Source organism: Coffea arabica, chromosome 3e (assembly GCF_036785885.1).
Source record: "Coffea arabica cultivar ET-39 chromosome 3e, Coffea Arabica ET-39 HiFi, whole genome shotgun sequence".
In the NCBI taxonomy this organism is placed as follows: Eukaryota; Viridiplantae; Streptophyta; class Magnoliopsida; order Gentianales; family Rubiaceae; genus Coffea; species Coffea arabica.
Window position 1 is genome coordinate 6,956,690 of NC_092315.1, and position 20,846 is coordinate 6,977,535.

Below are 20,846 nucleotides of genomic sequence, written 5' to 3' on the forward strand. Positions count from 1 at the left end.
TAGAACAATCAAGTAGCAATTTATATTATTTAATAAATATTAACAAGTTTAGAATTAAAATTATGAATTTAATTGAAAAATAACATCAAATTTTAGGACAATATTTATAAAGTATCAAATATTTGAGGTATATCAATAAGTTTTAACAATTTAGGGGGTCAAAACATAATATTAAAAAGTTTGAATTTTTTTTTTTAAAAAAATACTGTTGAACCGGAAAAACCGGTTTTTTCCCGGTCAAACCCGGTCAAACCCGGTTTTTGACCGGCTTTGACCGGGTTTTAAATTTCCGGTTTTCTAATGTGACTCGGACCGGCTACCTGGCCGGTTCCCGGTTCAACCGGTTCGACCGGCCGGTCCGGTCCGAGTTTGAAAACAGAGGTAATTAGACCTCATTTTAGAGTTTTGCTTACTCTTATGATTGATAAAGTTTCGGGTAAATTACTTATAATCTCCCTATGATTTTACATAATGCCATATGATTTCCTTAAGATTTCAAAATAACCATATAACCTCCCTATAATTTTATGTAAAGTGAAAAATGGACGAAATACGCAATCAATTATGACATTTATATCAAACACGTTCTAAAAAAGTGTGTATCTTTGAGATTTTTAGATGTAATTAGACCTCATTTTAGAGTTTTGCTTACTCTTATGATTGATAAAGTTTCGGGTAAATTACTTATAATCTCCCTATGATTTTACATAATGCCATATGATTTCCTTAAGATTTCAAAATAACCATATAACCTCCCTATAATTTTATGTAAAGTGAAAAATGGACGAAATACGCAATCAATTATGACATTTATATCAAACACGTTCTAAAAAAGTGTGTGATAAAATCTTGATCTCCATATAATTCCCTTATGGTTTGTATAAATATTCACTTTATCTTCTATAATTTTTGTGTTTATCTATATAATCCCCTTATATTTTTTTATACAAGGTAGTTAAACTCTCAATTAATTTAACATTTAAGTAAAGGTACTATTTGTATTTCAATTAACGACGTTACATAGGTTATCTTCCGTCAAGTTTTTACTGTACACAAAATTATAGAGGATGAAGTCGGTATTTTGAAATGTTAGAGCAGTCATATGGCAATAGATGAGATCACAAGGGAATTATATGTAATTTATCCCAAAAAATTTATGATTGATTGGTAACTTTTTCAGGCTAGTGGTGCGGCAGAGTGGTGTCAAGCCTACGCAAGAGTAGAAACAATCAGACAAGACCTTCATTGTTTCTTTAAAAATCTACTGTAGACTTCGTGTGAAAGTCGTCACAATGTCAAATTATGATAGAAGAAGATGTTACAGACAATGTCCATCATTTCGCAATGTGATATTTTTAACAGTTTAAACTAAGACTTGTCCATTTCATGACCATGGTGACAATACAAGATCAACTCAAGGTTAACATCCTTACATCTTTTTCTCAAATTTCATAAATAAGAAGTCTTAATCAACCATACTTATTTTCTTCCCTTTCAATCCTCCAGATATTGAAGTGCAGTATCTAATTGTACTAATAATTAAGTTTTAGACAAGATTTATAGGCACATTTAGCAGCAGATTATATCCACAAGCAGAACACTTCTTGCTTCCCATCCCCAACCCCAAGAATACCATGAGGAAAAGGTAAAACTACTGCAAAAACTCAGACGTTATCTTTCTTTTCGAGTACTCTTTAAAATTATCAGATATAAATAAGCATAATCTAGATTTTCCACATTAAATTTCTATGATTGAACTGCAAGTTATTGCAGAAAGGAATAAAACAAAGAGGTTGGATGCAGTCCTCACACGAGAAGAAAATTTGTTGATCCATCCTTGTACATATGAGATGTGTCAACTACTATATTACCAACTGCTACTAGAAAATTTGTTGATCCATCCTTGTACATATGAGATGTGTCAACTACTATATTACCAACTGCTACTAAATCTTTCTCTCCAGAATACTGAATAGTAATGCCTTCTACAAGGCTTTCGATCAAGGGTCCGACAAGTATGTCTTGGAAATCACGAAATGAAACAGCTGCATCAAACAAAATCAAGACAATCTGTCAAATAAATCAATTCTCTTCAATTTTCGCACCAAACTATGTGTTTTGCATATTAGAAATGAGCCTGTTCTACTACACATTGTTTAGAAAAAGTGCCCTTGTGAATTAGGTGGAGGATAGGATCAAACTTCAAAAGAAAATGGCATTAAGTGTTTGCTTCAGACAGTATTTTAGATAGCTCAAACTTTATTGACTGATACAAGTATGAAAGGAACGACAGGTTTAAGGCCCCTAACTAAGGAAGTCGAGGAGGTTGTGCTATAAACAGTTTTATACTGCCATTATTGTAATTTTTACATGCATTGGTTTATATACACTTACATTATCTTGTTGTACTCGTCATTTTAATTGTTTTATTTGATGCTGTGTAAAAATATAATACTACGCATAATTTATATGAGCGTATACCAAATATTGTAATTACAAATAGACTAATCGAACACAGCAGCATCATATGACAACTGTACTTGCCCATGCTCCCCTAACTCCTCAAACTCAGCTTTATCTACAAAATTGCAGAAAATGCCAAGTACTGCATTTGTTACTCCCTAAACTGGAACGCGACAAGGTGATCTAGATAACCCAGTGCCAAAGATAGTGGCCAAACATGAACTCCACTGAGGTCAAAGGGATTGCTAGAATTGACTATTTACTAATACAGAGGCATAGGATTCTTTTAATTCTCAGAGGAATCATCTCTTAGGGAGTTAAACGTAAAGCATAAAAGTTGTTCCTACTATGTCCCTTCCTGCAGAATACAAAGTGCATGCACATTTCTTATCAAGAACTGAACAGCCAACTACATGACAAGAGAATTACAAAAGAAAAGTAAGGGTGCGCGATGTTTACATTGTTTGCCTTTGTTATCCATATCGCCTTTCATCTTTTTCTGCAGCACTTGCTGAAACCAGGCTCTCAACATAGATGGTTGCATCACGGCATCCATCCATGTTGATAGTCTTAGGATTTCCCATCGAATCATCTTGCAAACTGTACAGCCTGAAAGTAGATCCAAATTGGATTGAAACTTCATCATTCCTTGAAATGCACAATGGCACAGGACCGCGAATTCCAAAACTTGGAAAAGTAAGAATTTTGGTCCAAGATTCCATCACTCCATACTCCTTCATCACCCACAAATCCACAGTGTTGGACCTCTGATGCTCATAAGTTACAGAAAGGCACCTCCCTAATACTCCAAGTACCGGAAAGGACGCTCCCTCTCCATTAGTTGGAAGCTTCAATTCTCCGTATTTAGCTTGAGCTAAATCAAAAGAAACAACAGCCCTGTCTTGCTTACCACTATAGCCTGGCCAGTGTAACTTTCTATCAACATACTTCCCCCAACTATAAAAAGGGAAACAGCCAGGAATATCCTCAATCCTTCTCCACTTGTCACTCTTTAGGCTATAAACCTTAGTCTCAATCTTCACATGATTAAGAGCCCGTAAAATTGCCACTACGTTGTAATCATCATTGATCTCATCATATCCAAAACCGTAAATAGTATAGCAATGCTGCTTTCTTATAAAACCTGAATCTTTCAATTTGTTCGATTTTCTCGTTGATGGATTCCATATATAAATTTGTTCACAGTCTACAACAATGCAAACCAACCCATTGCAAGAACCCACAATAGAGATTGAACTAGGAGCCTTTTCAACAGGATAATCAATATTAGCTGCATGAGTAACCGGTTCTTGCAGTAAAGACTGAACAGAGCAATTCTTGAAAGCAAAACGTGGGGCAGAAGTATGTGCAATGAGGCTGAGGCGGCTGTAATCTTTGTTTTGGGATGATTTTTCGAGATGGACTCTGATGAAATGTGGTGTTGAGATCAAAGAAAGCCATGATTTCGAAACGCATCTGAATCTCAAGAGTGACTTGACAGGGACTCTCGGGAGAATTTCAAGAATGACGAGTTCATCAGGGAGATGGGGCGGTAATTCACGTGGTGCTGGTGGCTGCTCCATTTCTTCTTCTCCTTCCTTTCTTTCTTTGATACAGGCTTTGGATTTTTAGGCCTCAGCCAACCAGCTGAGGATGGAAATTAAAAGGCGGTGTGGAATTTTTTCGTTTGTGGATGAGGGGAAGAGAATGCGTGTTTCTCCCAAGTTGGGTGGTTGGAAGAGCTGGCGGGGCTGTATATGAAACGATGAAGACGTTAAACTGCTACCGTACGGGCCAGCTCTTTTGATAGTAATTTGGAAATATATTTCCACTTAAAAGCGTCTCTGTTGATCCAGAATACCATTCTTCCATTAGAGTCTATACCCCATTTTGGACAGTGAAATAATTACTGTCGCCTTACTTAAAAAGCATCAACTTCAGGACTAGAATATTCTCAAATGGGGAAAACTAAGCCTTATAATCCAAGTCTTACAAAGAGAGTGGGTAAAAGGGAAGATTTGAGCGACAAATCTAAGATCTTACGGTCACGTCATTATCCCTACCAACTAATTTAGTTCTTAATACTAAGTATAGCTAATATCGACAAACGGGTACAAAAGAATGACAAATCATTAGAAGCAAAAATAAAAGAAAATCCATTAATATTGACAGATGGATTGAGATAAGGATAGAGTCGTAAGTATGGCTTTTGAAGGTAAATATTAAAATGATAGAATCGTAAGTATGGATTATGAAGGCAAATTTATTGCGGTGTCCTAACTCCTAAGTAATATGGGTTAAAAAATTGGTTTAATTTCTTTTAAACATACTTCTTATTTTGTGTGGAAGTAATTAGTTTTCTAATTGATTTTAGTTACTTGAAATAGTAGGTAAGGAATTTCCTATTTATATGAGTTTAGGAATTAGAAATTATTTCCTACTCCGTATAAGATTAGGAATTAGCAGGTATTTCTTGTTATTACTTGCATGTTGATCAAGTAATGTAACTTTTCCCTGTTATTATTTGGATGTTGATCAAGTAATGTAACTTATAAATAGGTAGAGTTGGTATACTACAAAGTGACGATGAGAAATGGTATTTAAGAATTGAACTTGAGTTCAAGTTATATTCTTGTATATAGTTTTTTTTTTATAATAAAGAATAAATTTCTTTTCGTGGATGTAGCTTCAATGATGAAGTCGAATCACACTAAATCTTATGTATCGTTAATCTTTCAAACTTATGATTTGTTTGTCATTTAATTGTTGTGTACTTGATATCTCAATAGTCGTTTATTCCGCGCTTTGATCCCAACAAACTAGTATCATAGTGGGGTTCGTAGTTGGATTCTGATTGATTATTGAGATCAAATGGATTGGTGGTTGTTACTAATTGAACAATTTAATGGGTGGATCCTTGTTTTAAGAGTTTGCCAAGAAACATTGATGGTGAACGATGGGAAGTCGAAAAGCATGAAAATACTTGATGGTGAATCTAGACAGGTGATTAAGATTTGGATTTTATTTTAGGGAAAATGCTAGTTTTTATTCCTAAACTTTGGGTCATGAACACATTTCATCTTCAAACTTTCTAGCGTAACACATTTAGTATCTAAACTACCAAATTTTAACCAATTTCATTCTCAAATGAAAAATTAATCAATTTATTTGAACAGAAATTAGGCACGTGATGAGCATGAGCCTATTAAATAAAAAGTGTTGCATGAAAGAGAACGGCTTAAATTGATTAATTTCTCATTTGAGGATGAAATTGGTTAAAAATTGATAGTTCGGATGCAAAATGTGTTGTGCTAGAAAGTTTGAGAATGAAATTTGTCCACGGCTAAAAGTTAAGGGATGAAAATTGACATTTTCTCTTTATTTTATGCACCATTCTTGTAATTAATGTGAACGATTGTTGATGTTTTTTGGAAACTTGGAAATGCTGCCGCCCACGTTTATGTTCAAACTGAAGACAACTTAAGTGATCCAAGTCTATAGCATAATTCTTTTCCTTGCTACAAAAGTAGAAAACAAGAGGAAAGTGGCAGAACAAAAATAAACACAAATAAAAAAAAAGGTAAGCAATTAGCTGGCACATTTTCTAAATTAATTAATTAGCCATCACACTTTTGTAAATTTTCTAGCAAATTTGTAAAAGTACCGATCCAATAAATATACTATATTGAAAACAAACACACAACATAAACAAGAATACCATGTAAAATTTCTTTAACCTTGTTAATTAAAGAGTGCAAATACATAACTATTAGTCAAAACCATTGTAACAAAATATGACACGCATTTTTCCCAATAGCGTTGTGTGTGCCCTTGATTGTTAGTTCCATCTCAAAAATGTTAACAATACAGTTTGGATTGTTATTTTTAGAGTTTTTATACAAAAATATAGGGAAAATCGCCAATTTAGTCCTCAAACTATTTTATTAAAACCAATTTGGTCCCTCAATATTTTATCGCACGAATTAAGTCCCTTAACTAAAATTCTTGTGCCAATTGAGGACCTATACGGTGTCGCCACCTAAAACACATGTATCTGTACAGAAACCAACGGCGAGGCAGGGGTACTTTTGGAAACACCAAAATATAATTTTCTACCGGAGCAAGACATCGATCATTTTGGGACCGGTTTCAGTAGTACTTCCAGCTTCTTTGCACATTCGCCTGGGTCAAGGCCAACGTTCAACCCTTCCTCCCCGCCACCAGAATCACCTGCATCACCGTCGGTAACGAGGTCCTCACCTTCAACGACACCTCCCTCTCCTCCAACCTCCTCCCCACTATGTAGAGCGTCTACTCCGTCCTCTGCTCCCTCAACGTCTAAGACAAGGTCTCCGTCACCACCGCCCACTCCCTCGCCATCCTCCAGACTTTCTACACCCCCTCCGCCGGCAGGTTCCGCCCGGACCTCGCCCCTGCTTGACCGCCATCCTCAACTTCCACCTCAAGACTGGCTCCCCTTTCCTCATCAATGCCTACCCCTACTTCGCCTACAAGACCAACCCCAAGCAGGTCCCTCTGGAGTTCGTATTACATCAGTCCCCAAGCAAGATAGTTTGAGGACTTAATACGGGCAGCACAGCAGAGCAAGGAATGGATGAAGAAGAGGACTGATGTAATATGTCCAAGGATTCAAAAAAGCTTGAAAAGGCAAAAAAATGAGGCTTGGATGCAAAATGGGGTTTTTTTTAATCAAATTGTAAGGGAAAAGTTGTACATTCAAAATCGGTCGCACATTCAAGAATTCTTCCCTTTAAACCAGAAATTTAATATGATTCTGAAAGATGCTGAATCTACAAATGGAACAAACATCTGGGGTCATGGACACAAGTATTTGAGGTGTTCATGAGGTCACCAAATCTGAATTCCATTAATGAGTTACAACAATTCTTCTAGCAACTTGATCAAGATCTCTTTGGCCATTTGATGTGATTCTCTTTCCACCCTTGGGATCATGGTCAATAAATTTCATGGCCTGCAATTGTTGAAGAATGTGACAAGCTACAGAATCACTGCTCTTCCCAAAATGGGGTGGACGATTGCCATTCTTCTTGCTACCACCATAAATCCTGCGAAAGGCACCAACACCAAGACCTCCCCGCAGGTAGATTTTCCTTGCCATAGAAGCAACTCTAATGTAGTACCAATCAGGATCATAAGGTGCAAGCTCTTTAAGTGTACCAGTCTTCACAATATCAATCCAAGGTGGAAGCTCAATCTTGCCGGATCGCTTGAGGTGAGCGGCGTAAGCCTTGACGAACTCATGAGGAGAAACATCTTTCACGGTCCTCGCCGACTCCATTTTCCTACTCGGCGGCGACAGCGGCGGCTGCTTAGGCGAGTCTCTCCGAGCGCTGCAACTGGGGTTGCGTCTTGGATGAAAAATGGGTTATGTCTTGGGAAACCGAAAACCCCTAATTTCATAGGTTTCCCCCAATTTGGATGCAAAATGGGATCTGTCTTGCTTGCCGTAGAAATTAGGATGTGTACTTCCAAAAAAGGCCCTGCCTCGCTGTTGGTTTCTATACAGATACACGTGTTTTGGGTAGCGATGTCGTATAAGTCCTCAATTGCCACAAGAATTTTAGTTAAGGGACTTAATTCGTGCGATAAAATATTGAGGGACCAAATTGACTTTAGTAAAATAGTTTGAGGACTAAATTGGCGATTTTTCCAAAAATATATTATGATAATTTAATGCATATGAAGTGAAAATGTGATTGAAAAATATGTTCACAAAAAACATAAAAACTTTCTGGTAGAAAACTCGAATCCATACACCACCTTTATTTCTTATTTACCATGACGTATTCAGATTCTCCTTATATACTTTTTTTCAGGGGAAATGATTTATTCTTCATATTTTACCCCAGTAATGACACAATATAGGCACATATGTCGTTATCCCATTATTAGGCATTCTATTCCGACTGTAGGCTTTTTCAGTACGATTGGATCCTCCTTGGATCATGGCCATAAAAGTCACAACTGGCCTAACTCAAGAAAAGAGAAAGATCAGTAACTAAAGACTTCAGCATTCATCCTTCACAAGAAAAAAAAAAAAAAAGATTTCAGCATTCATAATTTCATATGACGTAATATCTCATGTTTAACCAAAGAAAGAGAAAGATGATTAACTTAATTAGTTATTAGTCAACATCCACATGATGTACTTTCTGTAGCTTCGCTTATTGGCCTTACACGTCTCTTGGTGGAATCTAGTTCCACTGCCACCGGAATGGGGCGGATGAAATAGTGGGGTTGTTGATCATGCCATCCTTGTATCAACAGTCGAGCTAGGTTAAGCTTAAAAGAGTTGAGTTGAGTTTTGCGAGTAAATAGGTTTGAGAGAAAATCTCATAGTTGAGATTTGTGAGTTGTTGTGAGCGAAAGAAAAGCTACGACTTGATATATATTATTGTTGGGTTTTGAGTTAATTAAATTATTGAGTATTTGTTTTCCTTCTCTTCCCATATATTTTTATATGTGTTAAAATTGCTTTCGCTGTATACACACATTTTTGTGTGCCAACAGAGTCAAACCTATTGTTACCTCTCTAAAATTTTTTCTAGCTCTGTAACTTGAGAACATCAATTGCTAAAATTCAACTCAAGTGATAGGGACATTAGTCTGGATACAATAGTAAAACTTGGAGTTTCCTTGAAATTACAAGGAAAAAAAAAAGTTTGATTGTTCTCTTGCACTTTGGCAACAGCCCTTTTAGTTTGGCAACAGAACATGACCATATTTTTTCTTAAAAAAAAAAAAGCTAATTAAAAGTAAGTAACTAATATTACTTATTCATCGCAATATCTTTTTCCTTTTTCATAACAATCATAGTTGTATTAAGTATTAACAAGGAAGAAGGTCGGGTTGAGTGATAAAGAAAATAGTGGTATTAACAAACCTTTCAGGGTCCATTTTCACCAAACTAAATCCAAGGTTTGATCATAGTTATTAGTTGCGCAAATTAAACATAAACCAAGATCGCTCAGCCCACGTTTAAGACAACCCAAACTCACTTGAAGTACAAACCACCAAATATTTGCACATGCAAGTTTTCTCTAATTATATCTAATTCAATAATTATGTATTCCCTCCTCATTTTGGCTAATTTTTATCTTCATTTGGCCAATTTTGGTTTATTAATTGTTTGATGACAGAATTCATCTTGATGAAATTAAAAAAAAAAATTGTTAATTGCCAGAAGACTCAAATAGAAAAGGTATACAATAAATACTTGGCATTACACTAGAAATAAACCCAGAAAATTTCCTTTTTTGCCTCTTTTGCCTTTGCTATCCATGTCGCCTGTCTTCTTTATCATTAGCATTTGCAGAAACCAGGCTCTCAACATAGTAGATTGCATCGCAGCATTCATCCATGTTCATGATCTTAGGATTTCCGACTGAATCACCTTGCAAATTGTACAACTTGAGAGTAGATTCAAATTGGATTAAAACTTCACCATTTCTTGAAATGCACAACGGGACATGGCCTCGAATCCCAAAACTTGGAAAAGTAAGCATCTTGATCCAAGATTCCATCACTCCATACTCCTTCATCACCCATAGATCCACACTAGACCACTGATACTCGTACATTACACAAAGGCACCTCCCTAGTACTCCGAGTAGCGGAAACGAAGCTCCATCTCCATTGATTGGAAGCTTCAATTCTCCATATTTAGCTTGAGCTAAATCAAAAGAAACAACAGCCCTGTCTTGCTTACCACTGAAACCAGGCCAGTGTAGCTTTCCTTCTACATATTTCCCCCAACTGTAGAAAGGGAAAAACCCGGGAAAATCATCAATCCTCCTCCATTTATCACTCTTTAGGCTGTAAACCTTAGTCTCAATCTTCACACGATTAAGAGGGTTTATAATCGCCACTACATTGTAATCATCATTCATCTCATCATGTCCAAAACCATAAATAGTGTAGCAATGCTTCTCCCTTATAAAATCTGAGTCATTCAACGTATTTGATTTTGTCGTGGATGGATTCCATATATGAATTTGTTCACAGTTGACAACAATGCAAATCAACCCATTGCAAGAACCCACAACAGAGATTGAACTAGAGGTATTTGCAACGGGATAATTAACATTAGTTGCATGAGTAACTGGCTGTTGCAGCAAAGACTGAACAGAGCAGTTCTTGAAAGCTATATGTGGTGCAGAAGAGTGTGCAATGAGGCTGTGGTGACTGTGATCTTTGTTTTGGGATGATTTTTCGAGATGGGCTTTGATGAAATGTGGGGTTGAGATTGAAGAAAGCCATGATTTGGAAACGCACCTGAATTTCAAAAGTGACTTGACTGGGAGTCTTGGAAGGATTTCAAGAATGATGAGTTCATTAGGGAGATGGGGCAGTAATTCAAGGGGTGCTGGTAGCTCCTCCATTGATTCTTCTCCTTCCCTACTTCACTTGACGTTAGGTTGGGAACTTATAGCCCCCGCCCCGGGGGGGGGGGTGTTAGAAATGACTAGATGAGGATGGAAATTTAAAGGCAGGGCTGGGATTCTTTGGTGCATGGAGGGAAGAGAATACAAGTTTCTCCCAAGCGGGCTTGCCTGTTCGACCGACCAGTTTGTGCGGAGGATCCTTCTGTTTGTATCGCAAGGCAAAGGTAGATTCCATTGTTTCATTGATTGCAGAAAATCGATCCTTGCTCTATTTTCACGAAAAGACGGATATATTTTGTCCAATTCTTTACTTTACTGGACCAAGTATGTCTAATTAAGGGATGGATGGTAATTTTAGAGTTTTTGAAGTTAATTAACCTAGCCTTCTCATACTGATTTATCCTTTGCTTTAGGGTATGGATTATACTTAGGCTTGCAAAATAATGGCCAATTAATCGTTAATCCTACATTTTCTCTCCCTCCCTTTACAAATATTGCTTTGCTAGCTATACTTAGCAGCCAAGGTCTATCCCCCAACATGCATTTTTCATGATTTTGACAAAAACTTAGCTTAGTTTTGGATTTTGACAAAAAGTACATCCTATTTTTTTTTTCTTTCCAAAGTTCATAGATTATCTCTATTAGTTTGTATGAGTGTTAACTTTTTGTATGGCGTTTTGCCATCCACAAGTTTACATGCAATGGATGCAAAAACGCATCTTATGTTGGTGGAAGGATATGGATGATGGCTAATAATCCAGGCAGCAGCACAGGCCGGCTGTATATCCACAGTTTTTGAACTGACGACTTATTGAGACAGGCATGGATAAAATAAGGCTTTGGAGGAAATGCTTTCGGCATTATGATCTATGAAGAAGCTCCAAAAAGGGATTCGGACACAATAGTTTATACACAATTCTTCATAATCTGACGGTTGTTGATATTTCACCACTGTTGTTGGAATCTTGGCTGCCGCCGCTCTAAAACATGTTTCTGTAAGACGACGCCAAAGTTATGGTACAGTGTTATGTAAAATTGATATGCTTCTTAAGCATTGGATGCAAGCCAAATGAAGTGATCCAAAGTCCATAACGTAAATTTATGGACTTATCCTTTGTACATCATTCTTCTTGACAGTGATTCTCCATAGTTGTCAATTGTCATGCTGGAATCCTGGAAATGCTGCCGCCTGTGTTTTACTGTAAATGTTTATCCTTGATGACATCTACATGTATGAATGTACCTTTCATTCAAGCAATATATTCACTATCCATTTTGTATTGAATGGAAGATCATGCAGACAAAATATAGTTTAGTAAGTAAGACGCTTCGCTTGCAACCTCTTGATTATAAGTTTTGAGTCGTCAAGGGAACGAGTGAAAATAGTATTAATCCTCATTTAAAAAGAAAATAAAGTTCATTTGATTTTAAACCAAATTAATTTCCGCATTTCTCCACGGGACTCTCTTTCTTGTCTTAAAATATGCTATATATATATATATGTATATATATATATAGTTTGCTTAAGTTAGAGTACAAATTATACAACGCCAATATTGTACATGGTGCAACTATCCACGTTGCTTAGGCTAAATACGACAATAATAATATTCTTAATAGGTTTTGTTAGGTTTTTATAGAACGAATTTGGGTGTCTTTTTATTTTCAACATTAAGGGTGTCAATGATATATGGGTTTAAAAGGACATTTTGAAATAAAAATTTTCCTAAATTGCTCTAAAAGAATTTGGCCAGACTTTTTTCCCCTTTTTTGTCATATTGGACAAATGTGGTTTATTTGATTGATGACAGGATTCATCTTAATGATAATGAACAGAAATATCTTGATGAATCACAAGAAACAAGAGCCAGCATATATAAAAGAAACCAGCACTAACCCACCCATACCCTCCCCATCCCAGTCAGAATCAAATGCATCATTTCCAAAATATGCTCCAAATCAAAGAGAATATGGTTACAGTCATTTGCATCTCATACATATCCCTTACATACAACATATTGCAATAAGAAATTTCCCTAGCCTGCATAGGGTGGAAACTGGGAACAAGCTTATTGCCTTGTTCTCTTGTGGTTCTGATGCTCCCTGCATTTTGTTGAAATAGATAAAACAAACTCAACCAGCATTAGCTTCAACTTCCCAGCACCCTGTATAAAAAAAAGTTTCTTCACTAACCATTTGATAATTCATACTGTACCACATGTCGCTGCAAGTTGAAAGATTATCAAATTGAAATGATTTCAGGTTGCTGGTTGATCAAGCTACATTCAGTAGTCAACGATGTGATTGCATAAAGCTGCATATTCCTCATTGAGCAACAATACAATATCATTGAAAATTGAGAAAATGGCACTCAGAGGAACTACATTTTATCTTTTACAGTGTAAAGGCCAAGAAGGTTATACTACTCAAGCTGAAGTGCTATTGTCAAGGCTGCCATCGGGGACTCCTACCAACTAAAGCCTCTTCAATTAAGCATCTTGCCAAGGTTGATGTCTAGGAGGTGTATTCAACTTAGAAAATGAAAAATCAATCAAACAAAAGAAAAAACGATCAAAGAGCATAAACACAGTTGCTTTACTGCAAAAACGTATCAACTAGTGCCATAGCTAATTCTACTCATGTGGTTAAGGGTTGGTAAGCTTTAATCACAGTCAATGGTTCTACAGCTACTAACTATTTGATAGGGTAGGAAAATCAGTAAACTTGTGACATAGAGTAAAACAAAATCTTCCTACCAGTCCTGTTATAACTAGCAAAAAATAACCACAAAGGAAAAGGGAAAGGAGCCCGTCTTAGTCTTAATTTTAAATTAATACTTCATTAAACATCTTAATTCTAGCCTAAAGCTAGATAAATATCTGATACTTCATGCTAATGGCACCCATACTTCATTATGAAACAGGGCAAGAAGCAGCAGTTAAAGGCATAAGACTTTGGAGAATCATTAGGAACCATTGGCAGCCATATTTTAAACAAAATGCACTGGTAATTTGTCCTTAAAGCTCATTAAGGACGTGCCATTACATTTGCTTCATATAATTTCCCATAAGAAAGGCTTCATTTTGCGCTACACTATTGCTAAATTGCTAAAGGGCAAGGATAGGTCAGCTACTTAAGTGTTGATTTTGCTAAAAGGAATTCAGACATGCTGCCCCAAAAATTGCTCTTAAAAGGCCCTCCATAATTGAAAATGGTACAGTGAGTAGACCTTCCTAAAAGATGGATTTTTTAAATCAAATGATGTGAAGGGTAAAATGTCATGAAGCATAAGACCCAAGCCACGTTGTAGGTTCCATGAAGAAAGAAAATCAGAAGTGCTTTGGTTTGGGTTCGAAGCACTTCTGAAAGATTTAGAGGCACAGTTTTTCTTTTTCTACATCAGAAGTGCTTTGTTTTGGGTTTGAAGCACTTCTGAAAGATTTAGAGGCACAATTTTTCTTTTTCTACCACGCCCACCTCTTCAAATCTAATGATTTGTGATTGGCAAATTGATTTTAACTTGCACATACTCTTTATGGACTATTTGGGTGAACTAAATTGAGTATACCACAGATGAGACAGCAGTCCAACTAAAAACAACCAGATGATTCTTGAAAACAGTAGCTAACTACTCTATTTTGGTCAACTATCATATACAATGTATAGAAACCTTCTTCAAATGATTCTTGAAAATAGTAAAGTACTTTGTTAGGCCTGGCCTCTCCATGGAAATGAAATGATCAAGCATCAAAGGTTAAGCTATAACCACCAAAGTTTGTCTTCAGAGAACCAACGGACAATGTGAATAAGTGACATTTTGCGCTTTTTAACAGTTCTACTTTGACAGGTTCTTCATCATAACTATTTGCAACAACAAGCTACTAAAAGTTGATGGCAAAAGGATGATAATATGAACTTTGATTAGAGCTCAGTAATATGCAATTGCAGTATCTGGAAATATAATTAATTTAGGGAACAGATGGGTAGTATTAAACTGTAATATGAAGCGAGTTGGAGATACAGAAGGCTGATTATCAAGTTCATCATAACTCACACCACTAGCTACTTATTCTAGGATTCTTCCGTAAAATGACATTAAAAGCCTCACACATTTGGACTGTTTTGAAAAGCAAAAAATAGCAATGCCGGAAAAACTAGTTGGATAAGGTGAAAGAGATATTGCTAAACTTTAAGGCTTCTTTTACATCCTGATGAACTATTCCTCCAAAGTGTCCTCAACTATCACCTAAGCTACCAGAACCATTAAATAAAATTTTTCTTCCACCCATCTACTTTTAGAAAATGAACAAATGAAGGACTATCAAAGAACTAGAACAGGGCAGTTTCAAAAGCTGAAACCAGATAGATCTAAAGTTATAAAACCAAAAGGAACAAACACCAAACTATAGGCTGTCTGACCTCTGAAATTGTTTAAAAGTAACAAGAAAATCTTAGTCAATACGTACTTTCTGCAATAAACGTCCTCTTGCAAACAAAAGTAATCAGAATAACACCATCCGACTTAGCATATTCCAGATATGTGATACACAATTTACAGTCAGAACCAAAAATTGAGTTGTTACAGGAAAGTCAGAAGCAGGGGAGGGAGGAGATCCTCACCGGCAAGTGGCAGAAAAGATGATCATTAGCTCTCTCCCCTTATTTCTGCAGCCTTACTCATAATAACGCGGCTATTCTCCTCAATGAATAGAGGGGAAACCAAGCTCTCAGCATACATATTCACTTCTTCAAGTCCATTTATCTGACGATACTTGAATGTATTGCTCTGTGGATTGTACAGAACCAAACCCGAACCTAAGACGAGCAGAATTTCACCATTCTTTAACAAGCAAACAGGAAAGGAATACCTAGATTTTTCAGGATCATCTAAATAGGGCACAGAAACCACTTTACATTTTCTGATTGATGGTATTTCAACATGCAAAGTAATACATTTTCTGAGTATATTGAGTCAAACCAACTTCTTTCAGTTTCCGAGCCTTTTGGGCACTTTTTGTAGTTCCAACTAGGTTTAAGCAATTTATGTAGTGCTTCTCAAGAATTAGGTATATAATGCAAACTTAAATTTCTTTTAATAATCTTGGTTCTAATGCTGCAAAATTCGCTTAGATTGGAGAATTTTCTATTTAGTGCGTCAAACTAGGAGAATGCTTACTGACCATAAAAGGTTGGCTAGGTAAATATGCGAATGTCTATGCTGTCTGTTCCATTTCTTGTGTGTCAGAGAGGGGTAGGGATTTGCTTTTCGTGCTGTATATGGCACTGTCTACACTGAAAGGTGGCAAATTAACTACTAATCTTCTTCTAAAAGGTCTGAGATTGCAGGATGATACTTCGTGATTTTAGAGCAGGCAAATATTTAGGGTCAGCTCAAGGTTCACCTTATTAAGGGTTTTACATTTAACTGCTGCTCTTTTGAGTGTCCCTTTGTTTGAATTACTGTAACATGTTAACGGAAGATCTTAATTTTTCAACTTTAGTTGTGGGTTTCAGAACACGAGTGCAATACCTTACATTTCTTGGAGATTTGCGTCACAAGCATCTTTACTTGAGTCAGAATCTGAGCTGCTCCCATTTTGTAAATTATAAGGTGATTATCAAAAACCAGCTAAAAAGCTTGTGGCAGTCCTTGGAGATGATTCAGTGACACAGAGAGGAGGAAGAAGGAAGAGCTTGGCAAACCATGAGAAGCCAAATCTTTTGTTCAATCATTGTATGTATAACTTCCAAGTAGTCTTCAGCTATAATTGAGTAGGAGTAAACAGCATTTTCAGTTTCTATGAAATTTTAACTCAGTCCATCTGGAAAAGATCACTCATATTCTTTTTAACTGTTCATAACAGATGCAAATGGGGGTGGCTGGTGGGACGACAGTATGGAAGGTGTTGATAATGAAGAAGTAGGTTGTGCTGAAGTATGGGAAGGGATGGGTTCCACCACACTTGGGGGGCTTGATTGGCACTGATCACTCTTACTCTTGTAAACTTGCAATTTGCTCTGGATATGTATATAGTTTTCTTTGATGACTGAAATCTTGGATTTGCTCCAGTTACTCTGACAATTTAACCATGAAAGGAACCTCTGTTTTTGCTAAAGGTAGAGTGTGCCCAGGTTTCTTATTTTTAGTTTTGGCATTTGCTTGGGAATTTGGCTTTCAGACCACACACTGAATCTGATTCTTCAATTGTCATACAAAAATACCTGTATATCCATTTTTGCAATTTTTAGGATTCAGCCTTGTTTGAAAAGCAATTTTCCAAAGAAAAATTGTTATGTTTTCTGTGAATATATTTTGCAATCATCTTTTTACCTTACATATATTAATTGTTATAGTAATTTTTCTAAAAAATTTCAAAAAAATGCAATCCAGTTCATGATTTTCTGAGTAGCTTTTATGCAATTCCTTTGTTTTGTAGGAAATTCTTACTTACCAAACAAAGAAAGGGCTTAAAAACTATGAACATCATGGAGCTTCTGCTAAAAATTTGAATTGCGCAATCTTCCTAGTATTGTGCTCTAGACATTGTACGGACAAGGAAGAGAAGATCATATGTTTCTTCTCCTTCACAAGCTTCTTTCTTTTAGAAATGAAATTATACAAATTGAAAGATCCAAAACAATGGGGTGAGAGAGGTTCGAACTCTCGACCTCAGGATCACTCTTTAGCTATGAGACCTACGCGCTAGCCAACTGCGCCACCACCCCTTGTTGGTTACCTGTTGCAACACCAAATAGTTAACAAAAGCATAACGAGCATCCTATTACACAATGAAGCATAGGGTATTTTTTATCAGAATTTGTCTGTACACATAATTATAAAAAACATATCGCGTGAATGCATATGCTAATAATTATTGCCTACTCTTTAATTTAACTTCATTTTTTAAAAAAATGTAATTATGTATTAATGTGTACTCACTGAGCACTCATTAGACAAATCCATTAAATATTATCCAGTTATTTTGAATAACTAAATATTACTTAGTTACCGTTTGACAAGTGAGTTTTTTGGGTGTTTGTCTAAAATTTTACTGTAACATACTATAGAAATTTTTAAAAAAAATTTTTGAAGTATGTAAATTTTTGAATATTTTGAAATGTATAGTTTAAAACTTTTGAAAAGTTTTTTGAGGTTACTATAATTAAAGTTTTTAAAAAACTTGTAGCAGACAAACTTAGCAAAAAACTTGCCTGCCAAACAACGCCGATCATTTACACCATTGTTGTTTTTTGACAAAAAAAAATTAAAAATAAAAAGTGCGCGCGGAGTTTTTAGTCCAAACACATTTTGGAGCGATGAATTTGTGCACCGAAATTAATGAGCCCATTCCAGCAGAGAAATCCACTATCCATAGCATCACCTGGACCTCAAGTTTAAACAATACGTGGCCCGTAGTGAATTATACAAAAGACAGAGTAAAATATATGGCAAACTGCTGCACAAGATGATTAATGAAATTATTATAGCAAGACCTTACACCACAGTGGATTGACATTTAATAATTCAACGCTCCTTTTCAAGTGGACACTCGTTAAATCAGGGAAAGTGTATAAATGTAAGAAAAAGTAGTAATTATTAGTGTGTATGTATATATATGATGGGTTGGGTGGAATGTAATTGTGTTAGACACCCGTTAGAAAAATCGATCGTTCAAACTCAGTGCTTTGTATAGTAAGTTTAATCCTGAGAAGGTGCTAATAAATGAAGTTTGTTAAGCTCCATAATCTAATGGGATTAGAAGGTTTTGGTCATATAGGTGATTTGAATTTTATATTGACAGACTTTAGAATTTGATGATTCCAAAGCACTTTGGCATCTAAGGCTTTTCTTCTTATTGTCATTTGGATGGAATCTAACTGAAGTGGTTGTGATTGGGCAAGAAAAGAAGACATACTAAAAAAAAAAAAAAATGTTGGTGGGCTTCAGCCATCATTCATTCCTTATCCAACCAAATTGTCATATTGGTGGTGGTGGCCGATTGAAAGTCGTTGTGGAATGTGGATTGAGTTTGTGCATTTGAGCTGATTGTGATTGTGAGTTTAGTCTAATTATACGGTTATGGACTTCTTATTCGTCATTAATAATCTTATCATGACGAACAAGTTGTAATTTCATGCTAAAAAAATTTTTCCGCGTTTCTGTAGTGGTATCGTACCCATGAGCATAAATGTCATACTTTCATGGTCAAGAGTCTTAGTGCTGTTCAGTCTATTGACAAGACGTCATATTTTGTGGAATTGTACATCTTGCAGTAATAGCTGCAAACGGTCTTGAGAGAGACACTTCATTTCAGCTGTTGTAAAAGGAATTGACCATTTCTCCTCCTTGAATGAATCTTCCTATTACTCCTCCTCTTCAAACCACTAATAAGTTTGCTATGAATCTTGGACGTTGTCAATTTTTGCTGTAGAAGCATGGTACGTTTTTACGAGTGGCATTGGGACCATGTAACAAATCTTCTTGTTTGGATTACTTTCCAAGCCATGAAATTCAATCCAATTATTAGTATCCATTTAAATTGAGAACTGCAAAAGGGCTCTTGGCCTTTCTCACGGGATGACAAGGAAAGGCATTAGTGGAGATCCCCATTCTGACATCTCTACTGTCAGAAAACTATTTTTCTTGCACAACAAAAATTAGTTGGATGTTCCTCATTATTGTACTTCTACATACATGATTCAAGAATCATTTCATTGTGTCAACCCTTTTTGTTTGTTTTTTTTTTATATCTTGCTAATAGAATACTTGATCATTTATTTTTTATCCTGTTCATTTTTTGACAAATACTTAAATAGTGTTTACTTTGGTAGGCTAAGAAGTAGGTGTCCGATGGGGAAGGGGAAAGAAAGAAGCAAGAATAGGATTGAAATTGCTAAGAAAAAAAATATATTTTTATAAGTTCAAGATCTCTCATTTACACTTCCTCTTCTCGTACCATCCAACTTACTCTCTCCCGCCACCATCATCAAAATACTGAAAAAGGAATAACAACTGACGTGTTAGGACAGCTAAAGCCTAAATTGTTGGAATTTAACTTCCTTTATATTTTCTTTGGCCAACAATTTCTGCTTTTAAAGTGAACGAAAGGATATAAGAAACATCCATCTAAACATAAGTGCATAACCTAGTGTATGTCTAGAAATAGAAATCCACATTCCACTAGACAATCATCATTAACCACTTCCATTCAAATGGAGATAATGTTCCCATCATAAGGGTGGGGTTGCTAATTTATTCCATTCTTAGTTAATTAATGCATAAAAAAAATTAAATGGGTTCTGTTTGATTTCACATTTTAACTTAATTATATGAATCTAAAGACATATATGATGTATTCGATGATGCATAAGTTTTGATAAATAATACTACAAAAGTTAAAGAAATGGTGCTCAAGGGGATCATGTTCATAGGGCCCAAAGATTAATGTTTTAGAGAGTGACTTCATGGCAAGAAATGCCTACACTTTTGCATTCTTATCTTTTTGCATCTACTTTGATATCCTAAAAAAAATTCTATGGCCCGCAAGTGATTTACATGTACCAAATTATCAACTACATTTTATGTATGCAAAGAGGTAAGGGTATACGTGCCCCTTGTGAGTTGTGATATCCCAAAGGCAAGCATTATTTGTATTTTTGCAAGATTGCTCAGCCAAATCAGCCACAATTAAAGGTTTGTATTTGGTATTTGGTATGATAAAAATATTGAATATCCCAAAAAAAAAAAGATAGATATATTTTATTATTATTATTATTGAGGAAAATAAATGGATTATTTGACAGATTGCTTAGGTAGATGTCATCAAGTAACTTAATCCAATCACTTGAGAGATGCTTCACAACTTCTGTTTGCGGTTACTTGATTTTGTTGAGCAGCCGGACGCGGGGCTGGAGCGGTTGTCAGAACAACCGCTCCGGAAGGTGTAACACCATTTG

The 20,846-nt window shown here is 35.9% G+C and overlaps 3 protein-coding genes, 2 long non-coding RNA genes and 1 other non-coding gene across 6 annotated transcripts; 1 reads left to right on the forward strand and 5 right to left on the reverse strand.

Moving 5' to 3' along the window:
- Positions 1-1,729: 1,729 nt before the first annotated feature.
- Positions 1,730-4,241, reverse strand: LOC113737223 (F-box/kelch-repeat protein At3g23880-like). Its single transcript, XM_027264484.2, has 2 exons — positions 2,923-4,241; positions 1,730-2,045 (listed from the first exon to the last, which is right to left on the reverse strand). Exon 1 carries the CDS (start codon positions 4,044-4,046, stop codon positions 2,937-2,939), a length of 1,110 nt encoding a protein of 369 aa, XP_027120285.1. The 5' UTR covers positions 4,047-4,241; the 3' UTR covers positions 1,730-2,045; positions 2,923-2,936.
- Positions 4,242-7,146: 2,905 nt separating this feature from the next.
- LOC113737166 (small ribosomal subunit protein eS19x-like) lies at positions 7,147-8,024 on the reverse strand. The gene has a single exon (XM_027264425.2). The coding sequence runs from the start codon at positions 7,781-7,783 to the stop codon at positions 7,352-7,354; it is 432 nt and encodes a 143-aa protein (XP_027120226.1). The 5' UTR covers positions 7,784-8,024; the 3' UTR covers positions 7,147-7,351.
- A 1,632-nt stretch (positions 8,025-9,656) lies between these two features.
- Positions 9,657-11,107, reverse strand: LOC113736494 (F-box/kelch-repeat protein At3g23880-like). Its single transcript, XM_027263512.2, has one exon. The coding sequence runs from the start codon at positions 10,884-10,886 to the stop codon at positions 9,780-9,782; it is 1,107 nt and encodes a 368-aa protein (XP_027119313.1). The 5' UTR covers positions 10,887-11,107; the 3' UTR covers positions 9,657-9,779.
- A 1,706-nt stretch (positions 11,108-12,813) lies between these two features.
- LOC113737171 (uncharacterized) lies at positions 12,814-15,796 on the reverse strand. The gene is made up of 2 exons (XR_003459949.2): positions 15,510-15,796; positions 12,814-13,054 (listed from the first exon to the last, which is right to left on the reverse strand). It is a non-coding gene; the product is annotated as an uncharacterized lncRNA (long non-coding RNA).
- Positions 15,797-16,096: 300 nt separating this feature from the next.
- LOC140038938 (uncharacterized) lies at positions 16,097-16,942 on the forward strand. Its single transcript, XR_011842444.1, has 2 exons — positions 16,097-16,623; positions 16,754-16,942. It is a non-coding gene; the product is annotated as an uncharacterized lncRNA (long non-coding RNA).
- A 588-nt stretch (positions 16,943-17,530) lies between these two features.
- On the reverse strand, positions 17,531-17,615 carry TRNAM-CAU (transfer RNA methionine (anticodon CAU)). The gene is given in 2 exon segments: positions 17,531-17,566; positions 17,578-17,615. It is a non-coding gene; the product is annotated as a tRNA-Met (tRNA).
- Positions 17,616-20,846: the final 3,231 nt, after the last annotated feature.

Excerpts from the sequence above, each read along its gene's own strand:
- LOC113737166 (XM_027264425.2), bottom strand. The coding sequence starts at position 7,783 with ATGGAGTCGGCGAGGACCGTGAAAGATGTTTCTCCTCATGAGTTCGTC.
- LOC113737223 (XM_027264484.2), bottom strand. The coding sequence starts at position 4,046 with ATGGAGCAGCCACCAGCACCACGTGAATTACCGCCCCATCTCCCTGAT.
- LOC113736494 (XM_027263512.2), bottom strand. The coding sequence starts at position 10,886 with ATGGAGGAGCTACCAGCACCCCTTGAATTACTGCCCCATCTCCCTAAT.